Source organism: Saccoglossus kowalevskii, chromosome 2 (assembly GCF_978046115.1).
Source record: "Saccoglossus kowalevskii chromosome 2, keSacKowa6.1, whole genome shotgun sequence".
In the NCBI taxonomy this organism is placed as follows: domain Eukaryota; kingdom Metazoa; phylum Hemichordata; class Enteropneusta; family Harrimaniidae; genus Saccoglossus; species Saccoglossus kowalevskii.
This window is the reverse complement of record NC_140642.1, coordinates 4086279-4112083: the sequence shown is the minus strand read 5'-3', so window position 1 is coordinate 4112083 and position 25805 is coordinate 4086279. Positions and strand designations below refer to the sequence as shown.

The 25805-nt window shown below is 33.4% G+C and overlaps 1 protein-coding gene across 1 annotated transcript; it reads left to right on the top strand.

Annotated features, from left to right (window-relative positions):
- The first annotated feature begins 1308 nt into the window (after positions 1–1308).
- Positions 1309–24227, top strand: LOC100369516 (26S proteasome regulatory subunit 4). Its single transcript, XM_085507984.1, has 11 exons — positions 1309–1392; positions 8949–9005; positions 9257–9353; positions 9706–9830; positions 10196–10381; positions 16758–16983; positions 17268–17356; positions 19427–19527; positions 20638–20789; positions 21359–21513; positions 23954–24227. Exons 1-11 carry the CDS (start codon positions 1390–1392, stop codon positions 24086–24088), a joined length of 1326 nt encoding a protein of 441 aa, XP_085364110.1. The 5' UTR covers positions 1309–1389; the 3' UTR covers positions 24089–24227.
- The last annotated feature ends 1578 nt before the right edge of the window (positions 24228–25805 follow it).

Genomic DNA, 25805 nt, shown 5'->3' with positions numbered 1-25805 from the left:
ATGTTTTGCATAGTCTCTTGCTGAGTGGTGTTTTTGGACGAGTATGTCTTCCTACTCCAATCTGTAATTTGTGGCAACTAAGCCGTAATCTTGCTATATATATATATATATATATATATATATATATATATATATATATATATATATATATATATATATATATATATATATATAATGCAAAAAACCCCAAACAAAATATTTCCGCATTTTTTTTTAGAAATAAACGGTGTTGATTAATATACATACCAGTGTTTGGTTGTTTCCCCCGATTTATGTTTCACTTGGTTTTTCTGTTTGTTGAAAACACATTCCTCTTCTGTTATGAAAAATGTGAAAACAACAAAAGATACTCACAACGTATTACATGTACTAGTGTTTCTAAAATATTCTAACATTATATGTATTTTGTACACGAGAAAATAAATGTCCTCTTTTTACCACCAAGCTTCTAGCTTTAGGTGTACACTACAGAGAAATAAATCCAGATACTTTTTTATTAATTGATTATTCATTGAATAAATCGGTATTCAGTATCTGTTATTAGTCAGGCTAAGTGTTCCTTCCACGATATTGCGGTATGGTATCTCACTTAATTATTGGTAGTATTTATTGTCGGTAATGAGACATTTGGAATACAAGAGAAAGAGCGAATTCGTAATTTAATATCATTTTGAAGACACGTGTAATAGTATTTTGACAATTTCCATCAGTCACCGTAACTATTTATTTAAATAATTAAATAAATAATAATGTTTGAGATACAGTTGACCACTGAACACTACTTAACTATGACGATGAGGACGCTGACACACGAAATATAAAGATCATACAATTTCACACATATTATTCAAATTAATTATTTGGATTAATGGAAGAACATGACAACAGAATATATGAACGTTGTTGTATTGCAACATGTATACTTGAAATGGTTGAAAATAATGAATAATTTTTCTGATTGTGAAACTTTCTAAAATGCTAGTACTATTAGTACCTTCCATGGTCTTGTTATTTTTTTTTTTTCACACGGATTACATTTTCTCTCTATGATGAATGTCTGTTCAGCTATCATGTTAATTAATAGCTACCTGTAATTTTGTGAGGTTAAGATTTAGCTAATCTATGACCAAAATATATCTCAATAAGAGAGAATATTTAAAAAATTAAAAATAAGCCCTGTGCTATAATTGGCAATTCTTTTTTTTTGATACTACCTTCTTTTTCAAAAAAATGGACCGACAAAAAATTCTCAACTTAATTTTAGAAATTTACCTGTAACATACGTACTTGAAAGAACCGTGCATTGCGCCCTCTGTCGATACAAAATTCCGGAAGTACTTATTTTACCCATGCGCAGTAGAGCCGACATCGGTACAGAACACAGTAGAAATGGTGAGTTTCGTATGAATGACGATTTACTATGTTATTATCTGTTACCAAGCATGAACTTGAAATATTATCTTATAAAAATAGTTTATTTTATACCTAGTTAAAAGACACTTGATCATATCATCGAATTTACGATGCATAGTATCGTTTCCTCGCCAACAATTTTGTGCTGACTCACAACATCATCATCATGCTTTTCTATTTTCTTACCGGCGTCGTTCTCGACTGACTGAGAATAAGTGAAAAATTCCAGCAAAACACATACAAATTGTGTTAGACTATATTGCCACTTTTGGTAGTTCTGTTCGTAATTTGACATGCACAAAACTGGTTAACAAGATTTGTAAATCAAATTCATTGTCTCCATTAATGTTTATAAATAGTACAATCAACACAACCCCCCCCCCCCAAAAAAAAAATGATGAAGTGACTAGTAAAATACAGGTGTGTGGAGTAGACACACTGTTTGTATGTTGTTTTTTTGTCATAGATTTGTGTACTTTTAGACAATGGAACCACATAATGTTATTGCAGTCTGGTATGAGTACCTTAGGGCCCCTCTTGCCTATAACTCTAATCTTAACCCTGCCCCTTCATTTTAATTGCATATGCCCTTCTTCAGGAAAAGTATAGTTATCTGGAGGGGCAATGGGGGCTGGAGTGTTTTGGTTTAGGCTTAGGGGTGAACTTACTGAACTCTGAATAGTTGATCTATTTCTATTATTTACAATGCTACAGTGCACATAGTACATGTAGATCTATTTGTGTTACTTACAATGCTGTGGTGTGAAGAGTGGATCCATTTCTGTTGTACACACCACTGCAGTGCCAATAGTCTCTGCTTAATATTAAACCTCCATGTCCGCACACATAGCCCTATGTAAATGTATGTTGTTCTGGCCGCGACCCCAACCTACACAGCCATGTTACCGGAGTACCAGTAAGTAAGTTAGTATATTTTTTGTTTCAAGCCTTATCATTATTGTCTATTTTTCCCTTTCAACCCATCATTGCTTCCGCTTATTTACTAAATTTTGTGGCAGAGCTCCAGAAGGAGTACCTACACTTTATGCAAATTTTTTAAAATTATGCTAATTTATTCATGACTTAGCAGTTTCTGTGCTCATGAATATTCATTAATTTGTGGCTCAATACATTTTAAAAGGGGCGATATATTATTTTTGGGGGAAGAGTTAGAAAGGGGGATTAGCAATCCTTAGGGGGTCAATACAAAAGAAGGGACCCATTTGGAGAGCAGCCATGCTCCTCGTGTCTGTTGTTGCACGTGACCTACAGCTGTCAACTGTGTTCGTTCTTCGACTGTGTTCGTTCTTCGACGACTTCGGCTGGCTTCCACGTGGGGTAGTATTCTTGTGTTCTGTTTTCCTGACTTGAGTTTTTGAATCCGCTGTTTATGTTTTTAACGTCTTTCATGTCTTTTGTAGGAGTGTCCAATCCGTGATTCGAACTTGCGATCTTTTAGTTCCCAGCGCACTGTCTTGTCCACTGTACCACGAGTGTCTTCACACAGGAGTTAGGATTTAAGTCCTATTCATAGGAGCACTGTCTTCACTAGCATTCAAAAATCTAACTAAACATACTGGATTCGAACCAGCGATCGCTCACATTGCTGTCATAGTACAAATCAACTGAGCTATGTGGGTGGTCATGCAAATTAAATAATTTGTTGTCATATTTAGCTTTATTGCCAAATGGTGTTTGCGAGAAAAAGATGGGCAGGCAAGGGAATTGAACCCAGGTCCTCCTGATCACTATGTAGAGAACTGACCCACAAGACCACAATGGATTAACTGGATGTGTTTGCATTTGATAAGACTATATAGTGTGTATATATATAGAAATACAACATATTTCTATTATTGAGTTACAATTGTCCAAAAAATTGCCAATTTTGTGTTTTTACTTGTGTAAACTACATGCATGCCATAACCCGTTAGTGTACATCTTGCCAATTGGGTGTTTGCCATTTGCGTTGCCCATACCTGACCCGACCCTAACCCTAATGTCAAGACACGTTCCTGTTAATAATTCCGTTGCCCATACCTGACCCGACCCTAACCCTAATGCCAAGACACGTTCCTGTTTATAATTGCTCAATAATGATACTCTGTTGTGCACTGTCTGCGGGTACTGTAAAATGACTAATTTTCATTGGGTGTAATTTTCACTGATTTACAATTTCAGGCATATTAAGTGGGTTTTAAATTCACGGTTTCGTCATTTAGATAATGTGTTCTATGCTAAATTGTACATATTCACTGTGTTTTAATTTAGCGCATTTTCCAGTCAGCGAAATAAGCTAAATTAAAACCCAGTGAATAATTACCCCATTTACAGTAAGTTGCATTGATGTCAACTGATTAAACAAGTCGCATTTAAGTAATTTCCACTATTAACAAGTGGTTAAATTGTGACAATAAATGTGTGGACAAATATTTGAGATTAATTTTGGTGTAGACAACTCTCGTTTAATTATTTTACACCATTACAAGTTGTTAAATTGAGAGAATAAATGTCTCAACAAATATTAAATACTTAGTTTGATGTAAACAACTCACGTTTGATTAATTCCCACAATTACAGGTTGTTAAATTGAAAGAATAAATGTGCGGACAAATATTTTAGACTTATTTTGGTGTAGACAGCTCTCGTTTAATTATTTTACACAATTCCAAGTTGTTAAATTGAGAGAATAAATGTATGGACAAATATTTTAGACTTATTTTGGTGTAGACAGCTCTCGTTTAATTATTTTACACCATTACAAGTTGTTAAATTGAGAGAATAAGTGTGCGGACAAATATTTTAGACTTATTTTGGTGTAGACAGCTCTCATTTGATTAATTCCCACAATTACAAGTTGTTAAATTGAGAGAATAAATGTGCGGACAAATATTTTAGACTTATTTTGGTGTAGACAGCTCTCGTTTAATTATTTTACACCATTACAAGTTGTTAAATTGAGAGAATAAATGTGCGGACAAATATTTTAGACTTATTTTGGTGTAGACAACTCTCGTTTAATTATTTTACACCATTACAAGTTGTTAAATTGAGAGAATAAATGTATGGACAAGTATTTGAAACTTATTTTGGTGTAGACAACTCTCATTTGATTAATTCCAACAATTACAAGTTCTTAAATTGACAGAATGAATGTATGGACAAATATTGACCATTATATTTGTGAGTAAATACCTGTTGTTTAATTAATTTCCACCTCTACAAGGTTGAGAGAATAAATGTGTCGACAAATATTTGATACTTATTTAGGTGTAAGAACTCGTGTTTGACCAACTTCCACCATTGCAAGTTGTTAAAATAATGAAATAAATATACTGGTATCATTGGATATTTGATTTAATTGTGAAACTTTCTAACAAAATGTTAACTGCTGGCTTCGAACCCTCAATCAACAATTCCGCAGACACTGTATAAATTCCACAACACCACAGAAGATATTCGTCTGTTGCCTGAATTGTTTTCGTAATATAGGGAACGCCATCGACACTTTAACAAAACTTACCTTGACTTGGGTCTTGCTCATCTCATGTCACAATCTGGAAACTGTTGAACAAATTGCGCGTCGTCCAGTTTAAGACGTTAGTTATTTTATTATTTATTCATTCAGTTTTGCATGGTGGAGTTTTGTGAGGTTTATTATTTTTTTGCGACGTTCTTTGTTTACTTGTTTACGGTTTGAAAGCTTTCAGTTTATTTGATTTACGTTTTTACGGTAGCTCTGAGCGGGACTCGAACCCACTGTCTTTTCAAGCTGATTTTGTTTTATTTTGATGGCACGCTTGTGTACCACGCCACGACGTTGGTCGTTAAGTGGTGTTCATTTTTCTAACTACTCCAGTGTTCCGATGAGTTGAACGGAAAAGCCAAAACGATTGCTGGTTTCTGATTGCTTCGGTTCTGGTGAGTGTGTATCTAGTGTGATTCGAACCCATGTCGTTTGTATTGGGCGTTTTTTTATTTTCCATGTTAGCTACGCCGTAATATGCAACCACTTCCCCGTTTTATTGTGATTTTGAGTGTTTAATGATGTCTTCCTCACCCGTCACGCCATGACCCAGTTTCAACCACACGGCCATTTTGCAACACAGTTCGTGACGCTCGGCGTCACCCGACTGACTATATGAGCGTTCTGTTCAACTGTTAAGCTAGGATTTATTACCGTTATTATCATTATATTGTCACGTGATTTGTTTTACCTTATGTGTAATGTCTTAAGTATCTTTATTGTAATTTGTATATACCAATTCGTATATACCGAGGAAACGACCCCGATTGAAGGTCATGTATTTTATGACGTCACCAATTCGTGTGTAGGTACTGCTTCTAGATCTGTGCCAATTTTGTTACTGACAAAATAACATGGCTGCAACTCGCTATGTGCATGAGAAGAGGCAGCAGTATACTTGTTAGTTGTTTTCCAGGACAAGTAGACGATGGACTGCTCCGTTCCTATAGTAAATTTGTTTCAGTTTGAAAACATGTCCTGTTGTCTACTGAAGTATTTGAAAGTCGATTACTTGTGTGCTGATGTGCGATGTTTAAAATAGCATGATTTTTAGCTCCCGTGAAACGGAGCTTATGTGGTACCGGTGTCTGTGACTCTGTGACTAAAATTTGTTCAACTGATAACTCAAGATCTACAATTTCAATTCAAGTGAAATTTGGCACACAGCTAATATATGATGAGTAGATGTGCTGATTAGATTTTGGTGCAATTCCATGCATATTAATTAGTTAATTATTGCATTAATTAATTTATAACTCAGAGTCTTTAAAGTTTCTTAACAAATATTTGACTAGGGTGAGTAGCCTAATTTGCATATTGCAATAACGTATTCTTTCGCAAAAAAAACCTGGTAATATTTCATTGGAAGGTCTGCAAATTTGTGAATTTTAGTACATAATGATTTATTATATCATGATGGATGTTATTTGAGCAGATACAGCGCCTAAAAACATCAAATGTATGCGAGTATGGGGAGTATGCATGTGCAGTTACAAGAGTGACGCGACAATTTTTTTAGTTTGACGAAAAAGCAGTACCCTTTCCGATTTTCATGAACGCAAGTTCAATTTCACTTTGTGCGTCATATTCATAAATAGACAAAATCGAAGACAGATGCCGTACAACTTTCTGCCAATCTTGATTCGTAAATGTGCTGGTTACATGTACAGTGTTCTCCTCGGGCCTGCGTCGCTTAGACAATAGCCGCGTAACTTACGGTTTGCCCGCGATTCTGCGGTGTTCTCATCAGGTCTTTTAAGGGTATCGGGTCCAATACTGTTCTTTCTTTCCATGATACTGTTTCCCACAAGCTGGGCCATTTCCAGGCCATTGTTTTGCAATGATGAATCAGAACAGAACAATTCGTGTGAACTGATTGATCCTAACTTATTATCTGGATACTCGTATTCACCTGCGGGTCTGCGGCCCACTTTCAAGCATGAATATAGAAGGAAATCAATGATTTTTTTCCAGTATCGTTCCAGACTTTGCAAGAAATTTATATAATAATCACAGTGATCACTACTATTGGGTTCAAAAATTATTTATGATCATTCAAAATATAGTGGCCATGGCTGTCGGTTCAATCCAGTACTGAACTTCACAGCTATTGCAACGCCACGAGCAGAGAAAAGGAAAGCTGAATCCCCGCGTCTACACTTAATCCATGTATAAGGCAGACACCCGACAGCAACAGCAAGGAAGTTTGTCAGTTTTATTCAAGATATAAATTTTCTATTTTACGCACTGGAGCTACACAACATGACTGAAAGCACTTCCAATGTGATCTAATTTGTAAACAATCTCTTTGCACATGACTCCCAGTGTCTTCTCCTCGAGCATACAGTAATGTTTCACATTTGTTTTCGCATGGTTTCCATCTTACTCAAATAAAACGAGGCAGTTGATTCCTATTTTACTTAGTGTTTATTCTTGTTTGATATTTTTAAACAAAAATGCACTCATTAAACAAATAGTAAATATGCGAGTTTTTTGTTTTTGCCGAACGAGGACAAGGAAGACAAAATGACGGTAGTTTTGTGTTGGGTCGATCACGATCTTCGGTTTGTATTAAAAGCACGTCTCACAAATGAAATTTTTTTTTTTAGAGCGATAATTTGATAGCAATTGAACTAATTTCAATCGTTGGCGTATGGAAGGGCTGGATCACTTACTTTCAAGGGCTCAAAGTCCGGACGAACATTAAACTACAATGTTTTTATTTATCTGTTCTAGGTATGTTGTACAGATTTGTAGATTTGCTGCACTGAGGTTAATTGTGGATTTTACTAGTCCATCGCTAATGACACTAATTACCAAGAATTAATAAAAAACAAGTGAAATTAAGTCACATTTGGAAAGAAAATCAAAGCAAAAATTATTCAACTGCAGACGAGACAAACCCCGATCTCTAGAAATACCTCATTCATAGAGTGCCTCATTAGTGCCCTTTGTTTACAAGTTTAGTGTCCTTGCATGTTTTTCAAAATGCCCATATCAAAATCATGTGTTTCCATATACAGTATGTCATAGATTCTCAGACATCTTGATCAATTTTATTGATGGATTGACCTACATGCAATTACATTCACTTAGTAGGCAAAGCCTATACCTTTATAATACATGCTCTGATCACACGGGAGCTATTTACAGTTTAACTTTGATTATGCAATTGTTTTGCCATTTTGTTTTTAGTCTATTAATGACAAACTGACTTTTAAATACGTTGTTGTATGTAAAATATGATACTAGGATTCTGGTAGGATCATGGAAACTTGTTATTGAGATAAAATATCTTTATTTTATGAGGATCTGTGATTTGATCATGTTATGTGATTTTGGTGTCAATTTATCTCCGTAAAACTATTATTCACATAATCACATTACAAGAATGTTTAACAAAAAAAATAAATCAAAGTGATCATGGAGCAGGGTAGAACAATAGCTACTCTCTTCTCTCCTACTACCTTCCATGCTTTAAGCTACATGTGGGGCAGCGACCGGAACAACATACATTCGCACCATTACTGCTGACTAGATGGTAATACAAGTGTGTAGCAATTTTGACATAGGAAAGTTTGCAATAATCTAGTTTGTGCATTTTTAGTAGAACTTTGAGTTAGGTTTTTAAGAAGCTTATATAGGAATTTGCAAGTGTTTCTTACTGTAAAATACTTTATTTTAGCTGGAATTAATTTTTGCTGAAAAGACTATTTGGGTGTTTTGTATAGAATTTATTTTCACTGATTTTTGACAAGTTGAGAAATTACATTTTTACAGTATAGTACAAATAGCTTCTGTTTATACTCTGAGTTTACCTCCAGACCATAGCTGCAGTTGTGTTCTTATTTTTTCTTATTTGGAAATTACAGTAATACTGATGAACAAAAAAAATTCCCAATTGCAGAACACCATCTCAGTTTTAAAGCAAGGCAACCTAGTTAATAGTATGTATTCTCACTTGAACAAATTTCTGAAACTAATGTTGTATATCACTTGTTTCCTATAGGGTCAGAATCAGTCGGGTGCAGGTGGGGGATCGCCTGGTGATAAAAAAGATGACAAAGTAAGTTCCATTTCCTCATGTGTATGGTAGTCTTTGTATTTGTCCTAGTTTCTGTGGCATTTTGAATGCTGGTGCCTGTATAGAGCAGCCAGACCTTCATTAGAAAAAACATGGATCTCATACATAATTATACTAATTTCTGTACACAACTGATTTATGCTTTTTGTGCATGATAAATCATTGTGGATTATTGTGATTTCTTGCATCCACCATTTGAACTATGAATTAATTTCAGTTTGTAATTCTTGTAGGATAAAAAGAAGAAGTATGAACCTCCTGTTCCCACAAGAGTTGGTAAAAAGAGGCGAAGGACAAGGGGCCCAGATGCTGCCAATAAACTACCACAAGGTATATGATGATGTGTTTATAACCTGTTGCCATGCATCCACTGTGCAGAAACTGACAAGCAATTTCAAGAATCATACTTTACATTACAGAAATTACTAAAACTGCATATCATATTTGCTCCCTACAATAGCAGTGCACATAAGCCAAGAATTACATTTATTGTATACTGGAATGTTAAAATATGATCAGAGTGCATGCACTACTAAAAGAGCAAATACAATATACGACTCTTGCTGATAACTCTTTAGTACTATAGACATTCTGCAAATTGTTGCATATTATTAAAATTGTTTAAGTCCACCTTTGGTGTATGACATATTTTAACTGTCTGTTGTATTTGTTTATTTCACAGTCACACCCCACACAAGGTGCAGATTAAAGTTACTGAAGCTAGAAAGAATAAAAGATTACTTGCTGATGGAAGAGGAGTTTATTAGAAATCAAGAAAGACTGAAACCACAGGAAGAAAAACATGAGGTGAGAAAACTTGAACTGCTTGACACTAAATTAGTCTGTGAGCTGACTTCATCACATTTTGCACTTCTTGGTTAATGACATTTTCCAATAACCTAGTTAAAGTTGACTTTACTATGCCGTATTTCTAATAGAATTGCACAAAAATAAAAAATTGTGTTTAATGTATTCTGCACCATTATTATACGACTCATTTTGACCATAGAGACACCTCTGTCATTTATGTAACATATGCACTACTAAATGGAGTACATTAAATTACCAAAAAATACTTGGTATGAAAAAAGTGACCATTTGTTTATTATCCGTATTTCCAGTCTCCAATGTTGCTTTAGTGCATTGTTTATTAAAGATATTTGTTGTTACAGGAGGAACGTTCTAAAGTTGATGATTTACGTGGAACTCCCATGTCAGTTGGATCTTTAGAAGAAATCATAGATGATAACCATGCCATTGTATCTACATCAGTTGGATCAGAACATTATGTTAGTATTCTCTCATTTGTTGATAAAGATCAATTGGAGCCAGGATGTTCTGTCTTGATGAATCATAAGGTAAGCTTTATTATCTACTTTTACTAATGTGAGTTACGTATAATGTATTGATAGAATCTAATACGAGTTACCCATGTAAAAGGCGTATTGATAGAATCTAATATGAGTACATCATGTGAAAGACGCATTGATAGAATCTAATATGAGTTACTTATGTAAAAGATGCATTGATAGAATCTAATACGAGTTACATATGAAAGACGCATTGATAGAATCTAATATGAGTTACTCATGTGAAAGACGCATTGATAGAATCTAATATGAGTTACTCATGTGAAAGATGCATTGATAGAATCCAATATGAGTTACATGTGAAAGACGCATTGATAGAATCTAATATGAGTTACTCATGTGAAAGACGCATTGATAGAATCTAATATGAGTTACTCATGTGAAAGATGCATTGATAGAATCTAATACGAGTTACTCATGTGAAAGACGCATTGATAGAATCTAATACGAGTTACTTATGTGAAAGACGCATTGATAGAATCTAATATGAGTTACATATGAAAGACGCATTGATAGAATCTAATATGAGTTACATGTGAAAGAGGCATTGATAGAATCTAATATGAGTTACTCATGTGAAAGATGCATTGATAGAATCTAATATGAGTTACTCATGTGAAAGATGCATTGATAGAATCTAATATGAGTTACTCATGTGAAAGACGCATTGATAGAATCTAATGAGTTACTCGCGTGAAAGATGCATTGATAGAATCTACTATGAGTTACTCATGTGAAAGACGCATTGATAGAATCTAATATGAGTTACTCATGTGAAAGATGCATTGATAGAATCAATTATGAGTTACTCATGTGAAAGACATGTTGATAGAATCTAATATGAGTACATCATGTGAAAGACGTATTGATAGAATCTAATATGAGTTACTTGTGTGAAAGAGGCATTGATAGAGTCTAATACGAGTTACTCATGTGAAAGATGCATTGATAGAATCTAATATGAGTTACTCATGTGAAAGACATATTGATAGAATCTAATGAGTACATCATGTGAAAGACGTATTGATAGAATCTAATATGAGTTACTTGTGTGAAAGAGGCATTGATAGAATCTAATATGAGTTACTCATGTGAAAGATGCATTGATAGAATCTAATACGAGTCACTCATGTGAAAGATGCATTGATAGAATCTAATATGAGTTACATGTGAAAGACATATTGATAGAATCTAATATGAGTTACTCATGTGAAAGATGCATTGATAGAATCTAATATGAGTTACATGTGAAAGATGCATTGATAGAATCTAATATGAGTTACTCATGTGAAAGATGCATTGATATAATCTAATATGAGTTACTCATGTGAAAGATGCGTTGATAGAATCTTAGTTACTCATGTGAAAGATGCATTGATAGAATCTAATATGAGTTACTCATGTGAAAGACGTATTGATAGAATCCAATATGAGTTACTCGTGTGAAAGATGCATTGATAGAATCTAATACGAGTTACATGTGAATGATGCATTGATAGAATCGAATATGAGTTACTCATGTGAAAGATGCATTGATAGAATCTAATGAGTTACTTATGTGAAAGATGTATTGATAGAATCCAATATGAGTTACTCGTGTGAAAGATGCATTGATAGAATCTAATATGAGTTACATGTGAATGATGCATTGATAGAATCTAATATGAGTTACTCATGTGAAAGATGCATTGATAGAATCTAATATGAGTTACTCATGTGAAAGATGCATTGATAGAATCGAATGAGTTACTCATGTGAAAGATGCATTGATAGAATCTAATGAGTTACTTATGTGAAAGACGTATTGATAGAATCTAATATGAGTTACTCATGTGAAAGATGCATTGATAGAATCTAATATGAGTTACATGTGAAAGACATATTGATAGAATCTAATATGAGTTACTCATGTGAAAGATGCATTGATAGAATCTAATATGAGTTACATGTGAAAGACATATTGATAGAATCTAATATGAGTTACTCATGTGGAAGATGCATTGATAGAATCTAATATGAGTTACTCATGTGAAAGATGCATTGATAGAATCTAATATGAGTTACATGTGAAAGATGCATTGATAGAATCTAATATGAGTTACTCATGTGAAAGATGCATTGATATAATCTAATATGAGTTACTCATGTGAAAGATGCTTTGATAGAATCTGAGTTACTCATGTGAAAGATGCATTGATAGAATCTAATGAGTTACTCATGTGAAAGACGTATTGATAGAATCCAATATGAGTTACTCGTGTGAAAGATGCATTGATAGAATCTAATATGAGTTACATGTGAATGATGCATTGATAGAATCTAATATGAGTTACTCATGTGAAAGATGCATTGATAGAATCTAATATGAGTTACTCATGTGAAAGATGCATTGATAGAATCGAATATGAGTTACTCATGTGAAAGATGCATTGATAGAATCTAATGAGTTACTTATGTGAAAGACGTATTGATAGAATCTAATATGAGTTACTCATGTGAAAGATGCATTGATAGAATCTAATATGAGTTACATGTGAAAGACATATTGAGAGAATCTAATATGAGTTACTCATGTGAAAGATGCATTGATAGAATCGAATATGAGTTACTCATGTGAAAGATGCATTGATAGAATCTAATGAGTTACTTATGTGAAAGACGTATTGATAGAATCTAATATGAGTTACTCATGTGAAAGACATATTGATAGAATCTAATATGAGTTACTCATGTGAAAGATGCATTGATAGAATCTAATATGAGTTACTCGTGTGAAAGATGCATTGATAGAATCTAATATGAGTTACTCATGTGAAAGACGTATTGATAGAATCCAATGAGTTACTCATGTGAAAGATGCATTGATAGAATCTAATATGAGTTACATGTGAATGATGCATTGATAGAATCTAATATGAGTTACTCATGTGAAAGATGCATTGATAGAATCTAATATGAGTTACTCATGTGAAAGATGCATTGATAGAATCTAATATGAGTTACTCGTGTGAAAGATGCATTGATAGAATCTAATACGAGTTACTCATGTGAAAGACATATTGATAGAATCTAATATGAGTTACTCATGTGAAAGATGCATTGATAGAATCTAATATGAGTTACTCATGTGAAAGATGCATTGATAGAATCTAATATGAGTTACTCATGTGAAAGATGCATTGATAGAATCTAATATGAGTTACTCATGTGAAAGATGCATTGATAGAATCTAATATGAGTTACTCATGTGAAAGACGTATTGATAGAATCCAATATGAGTTACTCATGTGAAAGATGCATTGATAGAATCTAATATGAGTTACATGTGAATGATGCATTGATAGAATCTAATATGAGTTACTCATGTGAAAGATGCATTGATAGAATCTAATATGAGTTACTCATGTGAAAGATACATTGATAGAATCTAATATGAGTTACTCATGTGAAAGATGCATTGATAGAATCTAATATGAGTTACTCATGTGAAAGACGTATTGATAGAATCCAATATGAGTTACTCATGTGAAAGATGCATTGATAGAATCTAATATGAGTTACATGTGAATGATGCATTGATAGAATCTAATATGAGTTACTCATGTGAAAGATGCATTGATAGAATCTAATATGAGTTACTCATGTGAAAGATGCATTGATAGAATCTAATATGAGTTACTCATGTGAAAGATGCATTGATAGAATCTAATATGAGTTACTCATGTGAAAGATGCATTGATAGAATCTAATACGAGTTACTCATGTGAAAGATGCATTGATAGAATCTAATATGAGTTACTCATGTGAAAGATGCATTGATAGAATCTAATATGAGTTACTCATGTGAAAGATGCATTGATAGAATCTAATATGAGTTACTCATGTGAAAGATGCATTGATAGAATCTAATATGAGTTACTCATGTGAAAGATGCATTGATAGAATCTAATATGAGTTACTCATGTGAAAGATGCATTGATAGAATCTAATATGAGTTACTCATGTGAAAGATGCATTGATAGAATCTAATATGAGTTACTCATGTGAAAGATGCATTGATAGAATCTAATATGAGTTACTCATGTGAAAGATGCATTGATAGAATCTAATATGAGTTACTCATGTGAAAGATGCATTGATAGAATCTAATATGAGTTACTCATGTGAAAGATGCATTGATAGAATCTAATATGAGTTACTCATGTGAAAGATGCATTGATAGAATCTAATATGAGTTACTCATGTGAAAGATGCATTGATAGAATCTAATATGAGTTACTCATGTGAAAGATGCATTGATAGAATCTAATATGAGTTACTCATGTGAAAGATGCATTGATAGAATCTAATATGAGTTACTCATGTGAAAGATGCATTGATAGAATCTAATATGAGTTACTCATGTGAAAGATGCATTGATAGAATCTAATATGAGTTACTCATGTGAAAGATGCATTGATAGAATCTAATATGAGTTACTCATGTGAAAGATGCATTGATAGAATCTAATATGAGTTACTCATGTGAAAGATGCATTGATAGAATCTAATATGAGTTACTCATGTGAAAGATGCATTGATAGAATCTAATACGAGTTACTCATGTGAAAGACGCATTGATAGAATCTAATACGAGTTACTCATGTGAAAGACGCATTGATAGAATCTAATACGAGTTACTCATGTGAAAAATGCATTGATAGAATCTAATATGAGTTACTCATGTGAAAGATGCATTGATAGAATCTAATATGAGTTACTCATGTGAAAGATGCATTGATAGAATCTAATATGAGTTACTCATGTGAAAGATGCATTGATAGAATCTAATATGAGTTACTCATGTGAAAGATGCATTGATAGAATCTAATATGAGTTACTCATGTGAAAGATGCATTGATAGAATCTAATATGAGTTACTCATGTGAAAGATGCATTGATAGAATCTAATATGAGTTACTCATGTGAAAGATGCATTGATAGAATCTAATATGAGTTACTCATGTGAAAGATGCATTGATAGAATCTAATATGAGTTACTCATGTGAAAGATGCATTGATAGAATCTAATACGAGTTACTCATGTGAAAGATGCATTGATAGAATCTAATACGAGTTACTCATGTGAAAGACGCATTGATAGAATCTAATACGAGTTACTCATGTGAAAAATGCATTGATAGAATCTAATATGAGTTACTCATGTGAAAGATGCATTGATAGAATCTAATACGAGTTACTCATGTGAAAGACGCATTGATAGAATCTAATACGAGTTACTCATGTGAAAAATGCATTGATAGAATCTAATATGAGTTACTCATGTGAAAGATGCATTGATAGAATCTAATACGAGTTACTCATGTGAAAGATGCATTGATAGAATCTAATACGAGTTACTCATGTGAAAGATGCATTGATAGAATCTAATATGAGTTACTCATGTGAAAGATGCATTGATAGAATCTAATATGAGTTACTCATGTGAAAGATGCATTGATAGAATCTAATACGAGTTACTCATGTTTCCGTTAATACATAATCTTGCACTGAATGTGACATTGTCCAAATGCAAAATATTGCAAGTTATCCCACTCAAACATAATATCGCCAGCAATGAAAAGGAGAACTCCAATGTTAAATCTTCTAGACAACTTGATGCAACCAAATACAATCACCTTTATTTGGTTACAAATTTAGAATTTATTTTGGACAGTGTTAACATTGTTTATTTTTTCATGCCAATATAGTTTTATAGTAAATGTGTCATGAAATTTGCAAGCAAACTAAATCTAATAAAAACACTTACTGTTATCAGGAAAACTATCAATTATCCCTTGCAACTTTGTAATATTTCCAGGATCCTTGTCAGTGGTATTTGTTATGACTTTACTTTCAACCATTAGAAAGTATTAAAACACATGTACAATTATTTGCATATCGAAAATCTCACAATAATTGAAATGAGTGTTTGAATTTGAAATGAAATTGTATGCTTGTAATCAAATAATAATTCACTGTGTCTAAGTGTAGAATGCTTATAGATTCAATAATTCACTAATTTCCTATTTCACACAATTTTTTTCATTGAAATCTAACTTTTTGAAACCAAATCTACTAAACCCATTTGAAAATGGTTGTCTAAAAGCATGTTTGATGTCAAAACAAACACAGTTGGCAATAATCGTAGAATTATTGCAATTGCACTGCATGTCAGCATTTTTCAGGTCACTCTATTTTGGTGTCAGCTGTAAATTATTAATCATTCAGAGAAGATCATGAATCTTTTAGGAAATGTAGTTGAACACATGTAAGGGAAATTAGAGATAACTATTACGAAATTGTCAAATTTATTCTGTTATTAGGTGCATGCCATTGTAGGTGTATTAGGAGATGACACAGATCCTATGGTAACTGTTATGAAACTAGAGAAAGCACCACAAGAATCTTATGCAGACATTGGTGGTTTGGATGCACAGATACAAGAAATCAAAGAATCTGTAGAGTTACCTCTCACACATCCTGAATATTATGAAGAAATGGGTATTAAACCACCCAAGGGTGTTATTTTATATGGTCCACCTGGAACAGGTAAGGTTTCACTGTGTTCTATCTCTGTATTGTTTTTCTGATTATGTTCCAACAATAATTTGTTTGCTCTTTGTTTTTGCTGATTGTTTGAAATTGCAATCAGTAAGTTTGCCTATACGTAGCACAGAGATGATGTGTTATTGTACTAAATCTGTTGTGATCAAACCCAAGATCCATCCATCATTTGACCAGAATCTGTTACTTAAATTTCATATTTTTTTTCATTTTATCTTGAAATCTCATCCCTTGTGCCTCTACCATAAAATGAGTTCTATTCTTTGCAGGTAAAACTTTATTAGCCAAGGCTGTAGCTAATCAGACATCAGCTACATTTCTTCGAGTTGTTGGCTCTGAACTAATTCAAAAATATTTGGTGAGTAGACTCTTCTTATGTGAATACATTTGTAAGACAGACAACTCACAATTAATGGATACTAGTGGTGTTGCAATGTACTCTCCAAACAGTACAGCTGTAGAATCAGCTTTGGCTTCTTTTCACTACAGCATCAGTAAGCAAAAGGTAGCTTCCCCACAATGGGTCATCACCTTCACTTCCCCGTTACTTTGTGTCTGCTTCAAATCAGCTTTGGCTTCTTTTCACTACAGCATCAGTAAGCAAAAGGTAGCTTCCCCACAATGGGTCATCACCTTCACTTCCCCGTTACTTTGTGTCTGCTTCAAATCGACTTTGGCTTCTTTTCACTACAGCGTCAGTAAGCAAAAGGTAGCTTCCCCACAATGGGTCATCACCTTCACTTCCCCGTTACTTTGTGTCTGCTTCAAATCAGCTTTGGCTTCTTTTCACTACAGCATCAGTAAGCAAAAGGTAGCTTCCCCACAATGGGTCATCACCTTCACTTCCCCGTTACTTTGTGTCTGCTTCAAATCAGCTTTGGCTTCTTTTCACTACAGCATCAGTAAGCAAAAGGTAGCTTCCCCACAATGGGTCATCACCTCCACTTCCCCGATACTTTGTGTCTGCTTCAAATCAGCTTTGGCTTCTTTTCACTACAGCATCAGTAAGCAAAAGGTAGCTTCCCCACAATGGGTCATCACCTTCACTTCCCTGTTACTTTGTGTCTGCTTCAAATCAGCTTTGCCTAATTTTTCATAGTACAAGTAAATTATTTAATGATCTGATTCGAAATCGGGCTTAATTATGTGTCATAAACAACAAGAAATCTATTACGATATTAATTTTGTCAAACCTTCTCAGCATTTTCATCAACATACTGCTTGAAATCAACTGGAAAAATGTCCAGTTTATTTCTGATAATGCAAACCAGCATGTACCCGTATTGCTCATGGTAACATTAATTTACCAGTATGTCGTTTTAGATTTGAGGAGCATTTAATAGGAGCAGTTTGAGTCTCAAACTAAAATTCCAGCATGTCCTCTTTGTGGCTGTTATAATTATAGTGCAATATGAGTCTTTGCACTTGCACTGTCAAAATCATCATGATAAATTAGTTTTCATTTCAAGTGAAAGTTATTCAATCAAGTTGTTGCAAAATATGGTATCCATCAATAATTTTTTAATGGCCAGTAATGAAAGTGAACTGTGATAATTTAACCGACTGGAACAAAATTATATTAACACTGACCACATATTATGTACTGTATTTTTCTGATGCCCAATAAATTATTTATTCATATATCTATAAAACAACTTACCTTGGTTATATTTTCACCATTTTCAGATACATTTACATTTTTTTGTTATGAACATGCATTTTACTGATGTATACTCATACATTAAGTGTGTAATCAAACTAATTACTAAAGGCTGCAATCTTAACACTGTTACATTTTACCAGACATATATGGTTTTTTGCAGTTTACTTTTCTGTCTCATTTTTCTGTCCACTATACTTCCCATATAATGTCACAATAATATGTTTATTTTATAACAGAAATCAGTGCAAGTATAAAAATCATGTAACAAGGTGGTCACAGTTCAAGTTATGTTCTCAAATGATACAATTTATACATATAGCATTATTTCGAACAGTGTTCGACAAATACTTGTATGTCCAAACTTCACATTAAAACATCATTTTGATGCTGTAACAATGCTGTAGCATCACTGAAGCGAAGCTACATGAACCAAATGGAAATGACACTGATGCCACATTGTAGTGAATGCAGCCTTTTGTTTATGCGAACCCTAAGCAAAGCTGAAGTCTAAAAAGCCAAAGCTTAATCGACAGATGTACTGTATACTAGTACTGCAGGTGTCCTACATATACATACATCTACTCGTATATAAGTATGCCACCCTCTCCTGTCAGGCCATATTTAAATTTCAGCCAATGTTATGTTGTTGAAAACGTTTATCTTGCTGTGTTGTTAGTTCCCCAGATAGATTAATTGATTGCTTACACTTACAATATTGTGACTTTAGTACCTTGCTGATAAGAAGACTGTTTTGATATTTTGTAGGGTGATGGTCCTAAACTTGTTAGAGAGTTATTCCGTGTTGCAGAGGAACATGCACCGTCAATTGTATTTGTTGATGAAATTGATGCCATTGGAACCAAAAGGTAAAATAGAATATGGTCTTGTTTTGTAATGTGTCTGTGAACTTTGTGTTGTTGGCAACATTGACAAAGTTGACCCAGCTGTGTACTCCCTGTAGATGCATTTATGAAACTTAGTTTGAAATTATTCTGTAGTTGTCATAGCTATGATTGTTTGAGTCAAAGATACTGAGCTTAATCTGCCCCTCTCAACTAATTACACAGAGTAATGTGGGCATTCTGGTATTAAATTAACTTTTATCAGTCAGATCATTATTAGTTTGTGTAGTAATAAAGTCAACATGGCTAGTCCTTGTAATTAACAAAATTTCGCAAGAAATTAATATTATTTTCTTCAGTAAGTGTGTGTGCTATGTTTTGATCATCACTCACTGCTGAGGGCGCTGTTCATGGCCAATATTTTCTGGAGCAGGTGTAACTATTGTGTGACTCTCTGTTACCACGTAACCATAATACTGATAATAAAAAGAAAGAAAGAGATTGCCTTCAGATTTTATAACCCCATTAACCTTGTTATAATCTATCCTGACTGCTTGACTGTGTACTAATTTATTATTCTGGTTTTGTTATTCTATTTTTGTATGTTCATGTAATTAAGTAAGACTCTGTATTCAAGGCATTCTTCTAGCATTGTTTGCTTCTATCTGTAGTCTGTAAAACTTTATTAATGTCTACTACCAGTAATACAATCTTGTAGATTTTTATGTACTTGTTCAGTTAATTATGTTGATATCGATTCCCATCTTTTCCTAACAATAATGTTCATTTTTTTACTTTACACCATCATGCATGACCAACAATCTTGTAAAATTAATGATATTTTAGGATGTATCTAATGGATGTAACTTGATGGAACTAACCATACAGTTTGTTTTTTAAAGTTTATTTTTTTTGTTTGGTTATTTAGAGACAATTATACTAGGGGTTTAACTTGCCAACATGTTTCAACTTCATTGTGTTACTTCTTCCAACTAATTATACCAGTGCTACTTTTATATAAAAAATGAAACAATATCTAAAATGAGAAACAAAATTAATTTTTTGAGAATAAAATATTAAACATTTATTTTTGAAAATAAAGAGAAATAACAACATAAGACATTTTTACCCCAGGTATGAGTCAAACTCTGGTGGTGAAAGAGAAATCCAAAGGACAATGTTAGAATTACTCAACCAGCTTGATGGCTTTGATTCACGTGGTGATGTCAAGGTTGTCATGGCAACAAACCGCATTGAAACATTAGATCCAGCACTTATTAGACCAGGTGAGTGATTTCTTGCATGACCTAATTGTGAATTGCTCATATGTTTGGGTCTAGTTCTGATATTATTCCTGCCACATACAATATCTGTCTTATACCCATGAACAACAAATTTGTTTCTCTAATTAAAGTTATATTTGGAAACAAACAAAAAAACAGATGTGTGTAAACAATGATTTTCTGTGATTTAGTGGTGCTATCCCAGCTCAATTCTTTTATCAATTAAAGGAAAGTTCAACATGGCTAATTTTAAAGGCTGTGTATCAGCACTCATGTACAATGATAGTCTGAGTCATACCAGGGTAAAAAAACATTTTCCATTCACTGAGGTTCCACCTTATGCATGAAATCCAATGTAAAATTTTGATGAAGTAAATGCATCTTAATGCAATATTCCCCTCTTCACTATAAAAAAGAGGAATTCAAGTTCAAAATCAAATCATTTGATTTTTGTGGCAGATATTTGGTCCGCACCTTTCACACATTATGTGTCATGTCACAATAAACAAAAAATGCTCATGCCCCATTTTGAATTACATGTGTGAGTGATGTTTAAATTGAATTTGTTGTAGGTCGTATTGACAGAAAGATTGAATTCCCCATGCCAGATGAGAAGACTAAAAGACGTATTTTTAACATTCATACAAGCCGTATGACCCTATCTGAGGACGTTAATTTAGATGAGTTCATCATGGCCAAAGATGATTTATCTGGAGCAGACATCAAGGTATAAATTTTAGAAGGCAATAATAATATAAGTAAATCAGGGTTGTCTTACAATTCATTATTTTCATGAAAGTGCCTTAGTTGTCAAGGACACGTTCCATTCTAATTGTTCATGTTAGGTGGTTATTGGGGGTTCTCAATTTTGTTATGGTTCAGTTTGTTTAATTTTAGCGGATACTTTGCTATTGTTTGCATGGGAATTGTTCATTACTGTGTCTGCTTGACCAGACAGCTCTTAGTAATTGGAATACCATTACCTAGATATTCTCAATGAATGGTGCAAATGAATAAATAAAAAATAATCAAAACACAGTTCTGAATATTCAGTCATCTAGATTTGTTAAAAGTAATAATAGAAAAGGTACAGTTTGAGCCATTTCTTAATCTGAAAGAATGATTTGACTTTATCTGTATATTAAACTAGTAATTCAGAAGTATACTATCTACAATAAATACATCACTGCTCCTGTCCTCTCTGGATACTTGCATAGCAACTTTTTTTTTTACTTCTGTGTGGGAAACACATAAGGAGAATCTTTGAGTTTACCCTGTCTGTGTTGATGTGTGTGAATATGACTGTTCTACAATGTGATAATATCTTGAGAAGCAGATTAACATATTTCAACAAAATTTGGTATATATGTGCTCTGAGATAACCAGCACACATGATTAGTTTTTGGTTAAAATCCATGTATATTATCATAACCATTTTTAGCTGTACTACAGATATTCCGAGAACTGTTCAAAAAAAAAATCGGTAAATAATTTGCATAAAAATTAGCCACATTTTTCCTTTTTTTCTTTCTGCATGGTGGTTTATAAACCTCATTATTTTATGTGAAAATGTGTGCACAATAATCTGCTAATTTGCATGATTGAAATACTTTTTGACTCCCGTGTGCGAAGCACAAAAGGGAGTCTTTGCAGTTACCTGTCTGTATGTCTGTATGTCTGTATGTATGTCACTTTTTTTGTTCCACCGTTATCTCAAGAACCACTAATCAAATTTTGGTGAAACTTGGTACATAGATCCTCTGGGATAATACGCAGAGTTGATTAGGTTTTGGTAAAAATCTATGAATATTAATTACCTAATTTGCATGATAATTAGCTGATTTTTAGCTGTTCCAAGACTGTTCCACTGATATCTGAAGAACCACTCATTGGATTTTGATGAAACTTGGCACATGGATGCTCTGAACTAGTGTGCGCAGATTTGATTAGTTTTGGGTAAAAATCTATGAATATTAATTATCTAATTTGAATGATAATTAACTGATTTCAAGCTGTTCCATGACTGTTCCACTGATATTTGAAGAACCACTCATTGGATTTCAATGAAACTTGGCACATGGATGCTCTGAACTAATGCGCAGATTTGATTAGTTTTGGGTAAAAGTCTTTTAATATTATTAATTACCTAATTTACATAATGATTAATCAATTTTCGGCTTTTCCACTGATATCTCAAGTACTAATCATAACATTTCAATAAAACTTGGTACATAGATGTCATATGACACTGCACAGACCTGGTAGTGTTTAGGGTAATATCAGTACATATTAATTAATTTTCAGCTTTTGATATTTCGAGTAGTAATGATCACATTTCAATGAAACTTGGTACATAGTTACTTGAGGACTGTGCAGAGACCTAATTAGTTTTTGGGTAAATATTTGTGCATATTAATCACCTTATTAGCATAATTAGTTAATTTTCAGCTTTTCACCTGATATCTCAAGTACTAATCATCACATTTTAATGAGACTTGCGACATTTTCTAGGAATATGCAGAGACCTGATTAATTTTGGGATAAATAATTGTGCCTATTAATTACCTAATTTGCATAATTAGTTAATTTTTTGCTGTTCTATGGCTGTTGCACTGATGTCTACAAACCAGTCATTGGATTTCAATGAAACTTTTAAAGAGTACTCATCACATTTCAATGAACCTAGGACTATACATCATATCAGTTTTTGGTAAATATGTATGCTTCTTAATCACTTAATTAACATAAATAATTAATACTGATATCTCAAGTATTGATCATCACATTTGAATAAAACTTGGTACATAAATGCTCTAGGACAATAGACAGCCTGATTAATTTTGGGTTAAAATCTGTTCATATTAACTCTCTAATTAGCATAATAATTAATATTTTTTGAGTTCTAATCACATTTCAATGAAACTTGGTACATTGTGCAGACCTTATTAGTTTTACACTTAAATCTGTTCATATCAGTTACCTGATTTACATAATTAGTTTTCAGCTATTCCATCAATATCTCAAGTACAAGTAATTTAGAATTAATTTTTAATGTGTCTTCAATACTCTCAGCACATGGGAGTTCTTTCTAAGCTTTCTTTGATTCCTTAGATGGTATTAGGGTACTAGTATTTAAGTATTAATTCTAGGTTAATTCTATTTTCTAGGCTATTTGCACTGAAGCTGGTTTGATGGCATTACGTGAACGAAGGATGAAAGTCACTGCTGAAGATTTTAGAAAATCTAAAGAAAATGTATTGTACAGAAAGAATGAAGGCACTCCAGAAGGACTCTATTTATAAAAACAAAATGTTCGCTATTAAATGTTCTTAGTTTGTTTGATTTAATAAACATCTTTTGGTTTGTTCTACATGTCAATGTATTTTGATTACCAATGTAAAATAAAACTAACATTGATTCATTGAAGTGCACTCCACAATATATCTAGCTGCCTATATTGGAAATGTGAAGTATTTAATCATTACGTGTTTACATGTTCTGCTATTGTATTCTGTAGTGGATACAAATAGTGTAAACATGTATAGACATGCATATATCAATGTGTTGTATAGAAATCCTTGCATGCATGGTTTAACCTGACTAAACATTCAACAATTTAAACAATTATCCATTAATTGATGCTCTGTTCTATCTTGATCTACAGGAATGTTTTTCCGCTTGTGTGCGTGTCACAAGTTTGTGGCAAAGACCACTGTGCCCATTCTCTCAGGATTGAAATTAACCCAAAACACCAAATAATAATAATAATAATAATAATCCACAAGTTGTGTAACATTGGTATAATTTGACTAACAGGCTCAAAATTATTATATGCATATAAAGATAGGGACCAGGTAATATTTGATTTTCACAACAAATCCTACTTCTCAGTATGGGCCGCCATCAAGTTGTCAGATTTTCAATTGTTTCTGCTGACATTAATATGACCATTAACACTAAATATTACAAGTCAGAATTGTGACTTCAAGTGTGCTGCATTAGAGCTGTTTTCTTTACGATTTGCCTTGAAATTATAAAATGTGAGGATTGGTGTTATTTGCTGTCGTTCCAGAAAATAAGAGAATGGTATTTCAATAGAAACTCATGACATGATGAAAGAAAAACTGCAAAAATGTTGTCTCCTTCACTTTTGTGCTAATTTTTCGCCAAGAAACTGGTGTGCAGGATTTTTTTGGTACTCTTGTGTTATCAAATACTACTGTATTGGTTGGGTATCTCCTTTCAAGGCAAAATATCTGGTGAAAATGGTCATATTTTTGGACTCTGGATTCTCACAAATGTGATTTTCCCTTATCATTACCACCGTAAGTAAGATGCATTTGGAGTGCTTTTCATTCATCTGATAGAAATCTTTTACAGCAAATCTCAGAAGTATTGGGGCAGCCAATTGGCAAACTTGCTGGCGAATTGGCTAACTGCTTGGGTTTTGACTAAACGATTGGCTTTCGCATCTCGCTGGCGCCGACTTGAGATCGCGTCCACTCTGGGCGAGTCTATATTGCAGTAGGGGACATAGAATGCTTTTTATGCAGCCTGGTACATGTCTGGATTCCCCTGAGTAATTTGAGCTCCCGGTTTGAGCCTGGAAATAACCACAGTCAGCTGGCGTACAAGTGGTAATATGATAAATGCGATTATTATCTTGAACACTGCTTGAAACTACAAAATATAAATAGTCAAGTTGAAAAACATTTTCCTACAAATCAGGGAGAAAATAACAAACTTTCACATACAAAAGATCCGTTGGGGTAAAATTAAGCCGACCGCTAAAAAAGTCATTCGCTATTTTTACGTGGATACGAAAGAAATAGAACACTTTCCCTAGTATATTTTAAGCGAAATTGCCACCCAACTGTAAAACCGTCGCTGATTAGCTCCTCAAGTATGACGATCGTCCCCTACTGTTATATAGATTCGCCGTATGTGGGCGTGATCACAAGACTGCGCCAGCGAGATTCGAAAGCCAACTGTTTAGCCAAAACCCAAGCAGTTACCTCC

Bases quoted from the DNA above. Each gene is read 5' to 3' on its own strand.
- LOC100369516 (XM_085507984.1), top strand. The intron at 9,354-9,705 runs GTATATGATGAT...TTTATTTCACAG, and splicing joins TGCCAATAAACTACCACAAG to TCACACCCCACACAAGGTGC. The intron at 19,528-20,637 runs GTAAAATAGAAT...TTTTTACCCCAG, and splicing joins GATGCCATTGGAACCAAAAG to GTATGAGTCAAACTCTGGTG.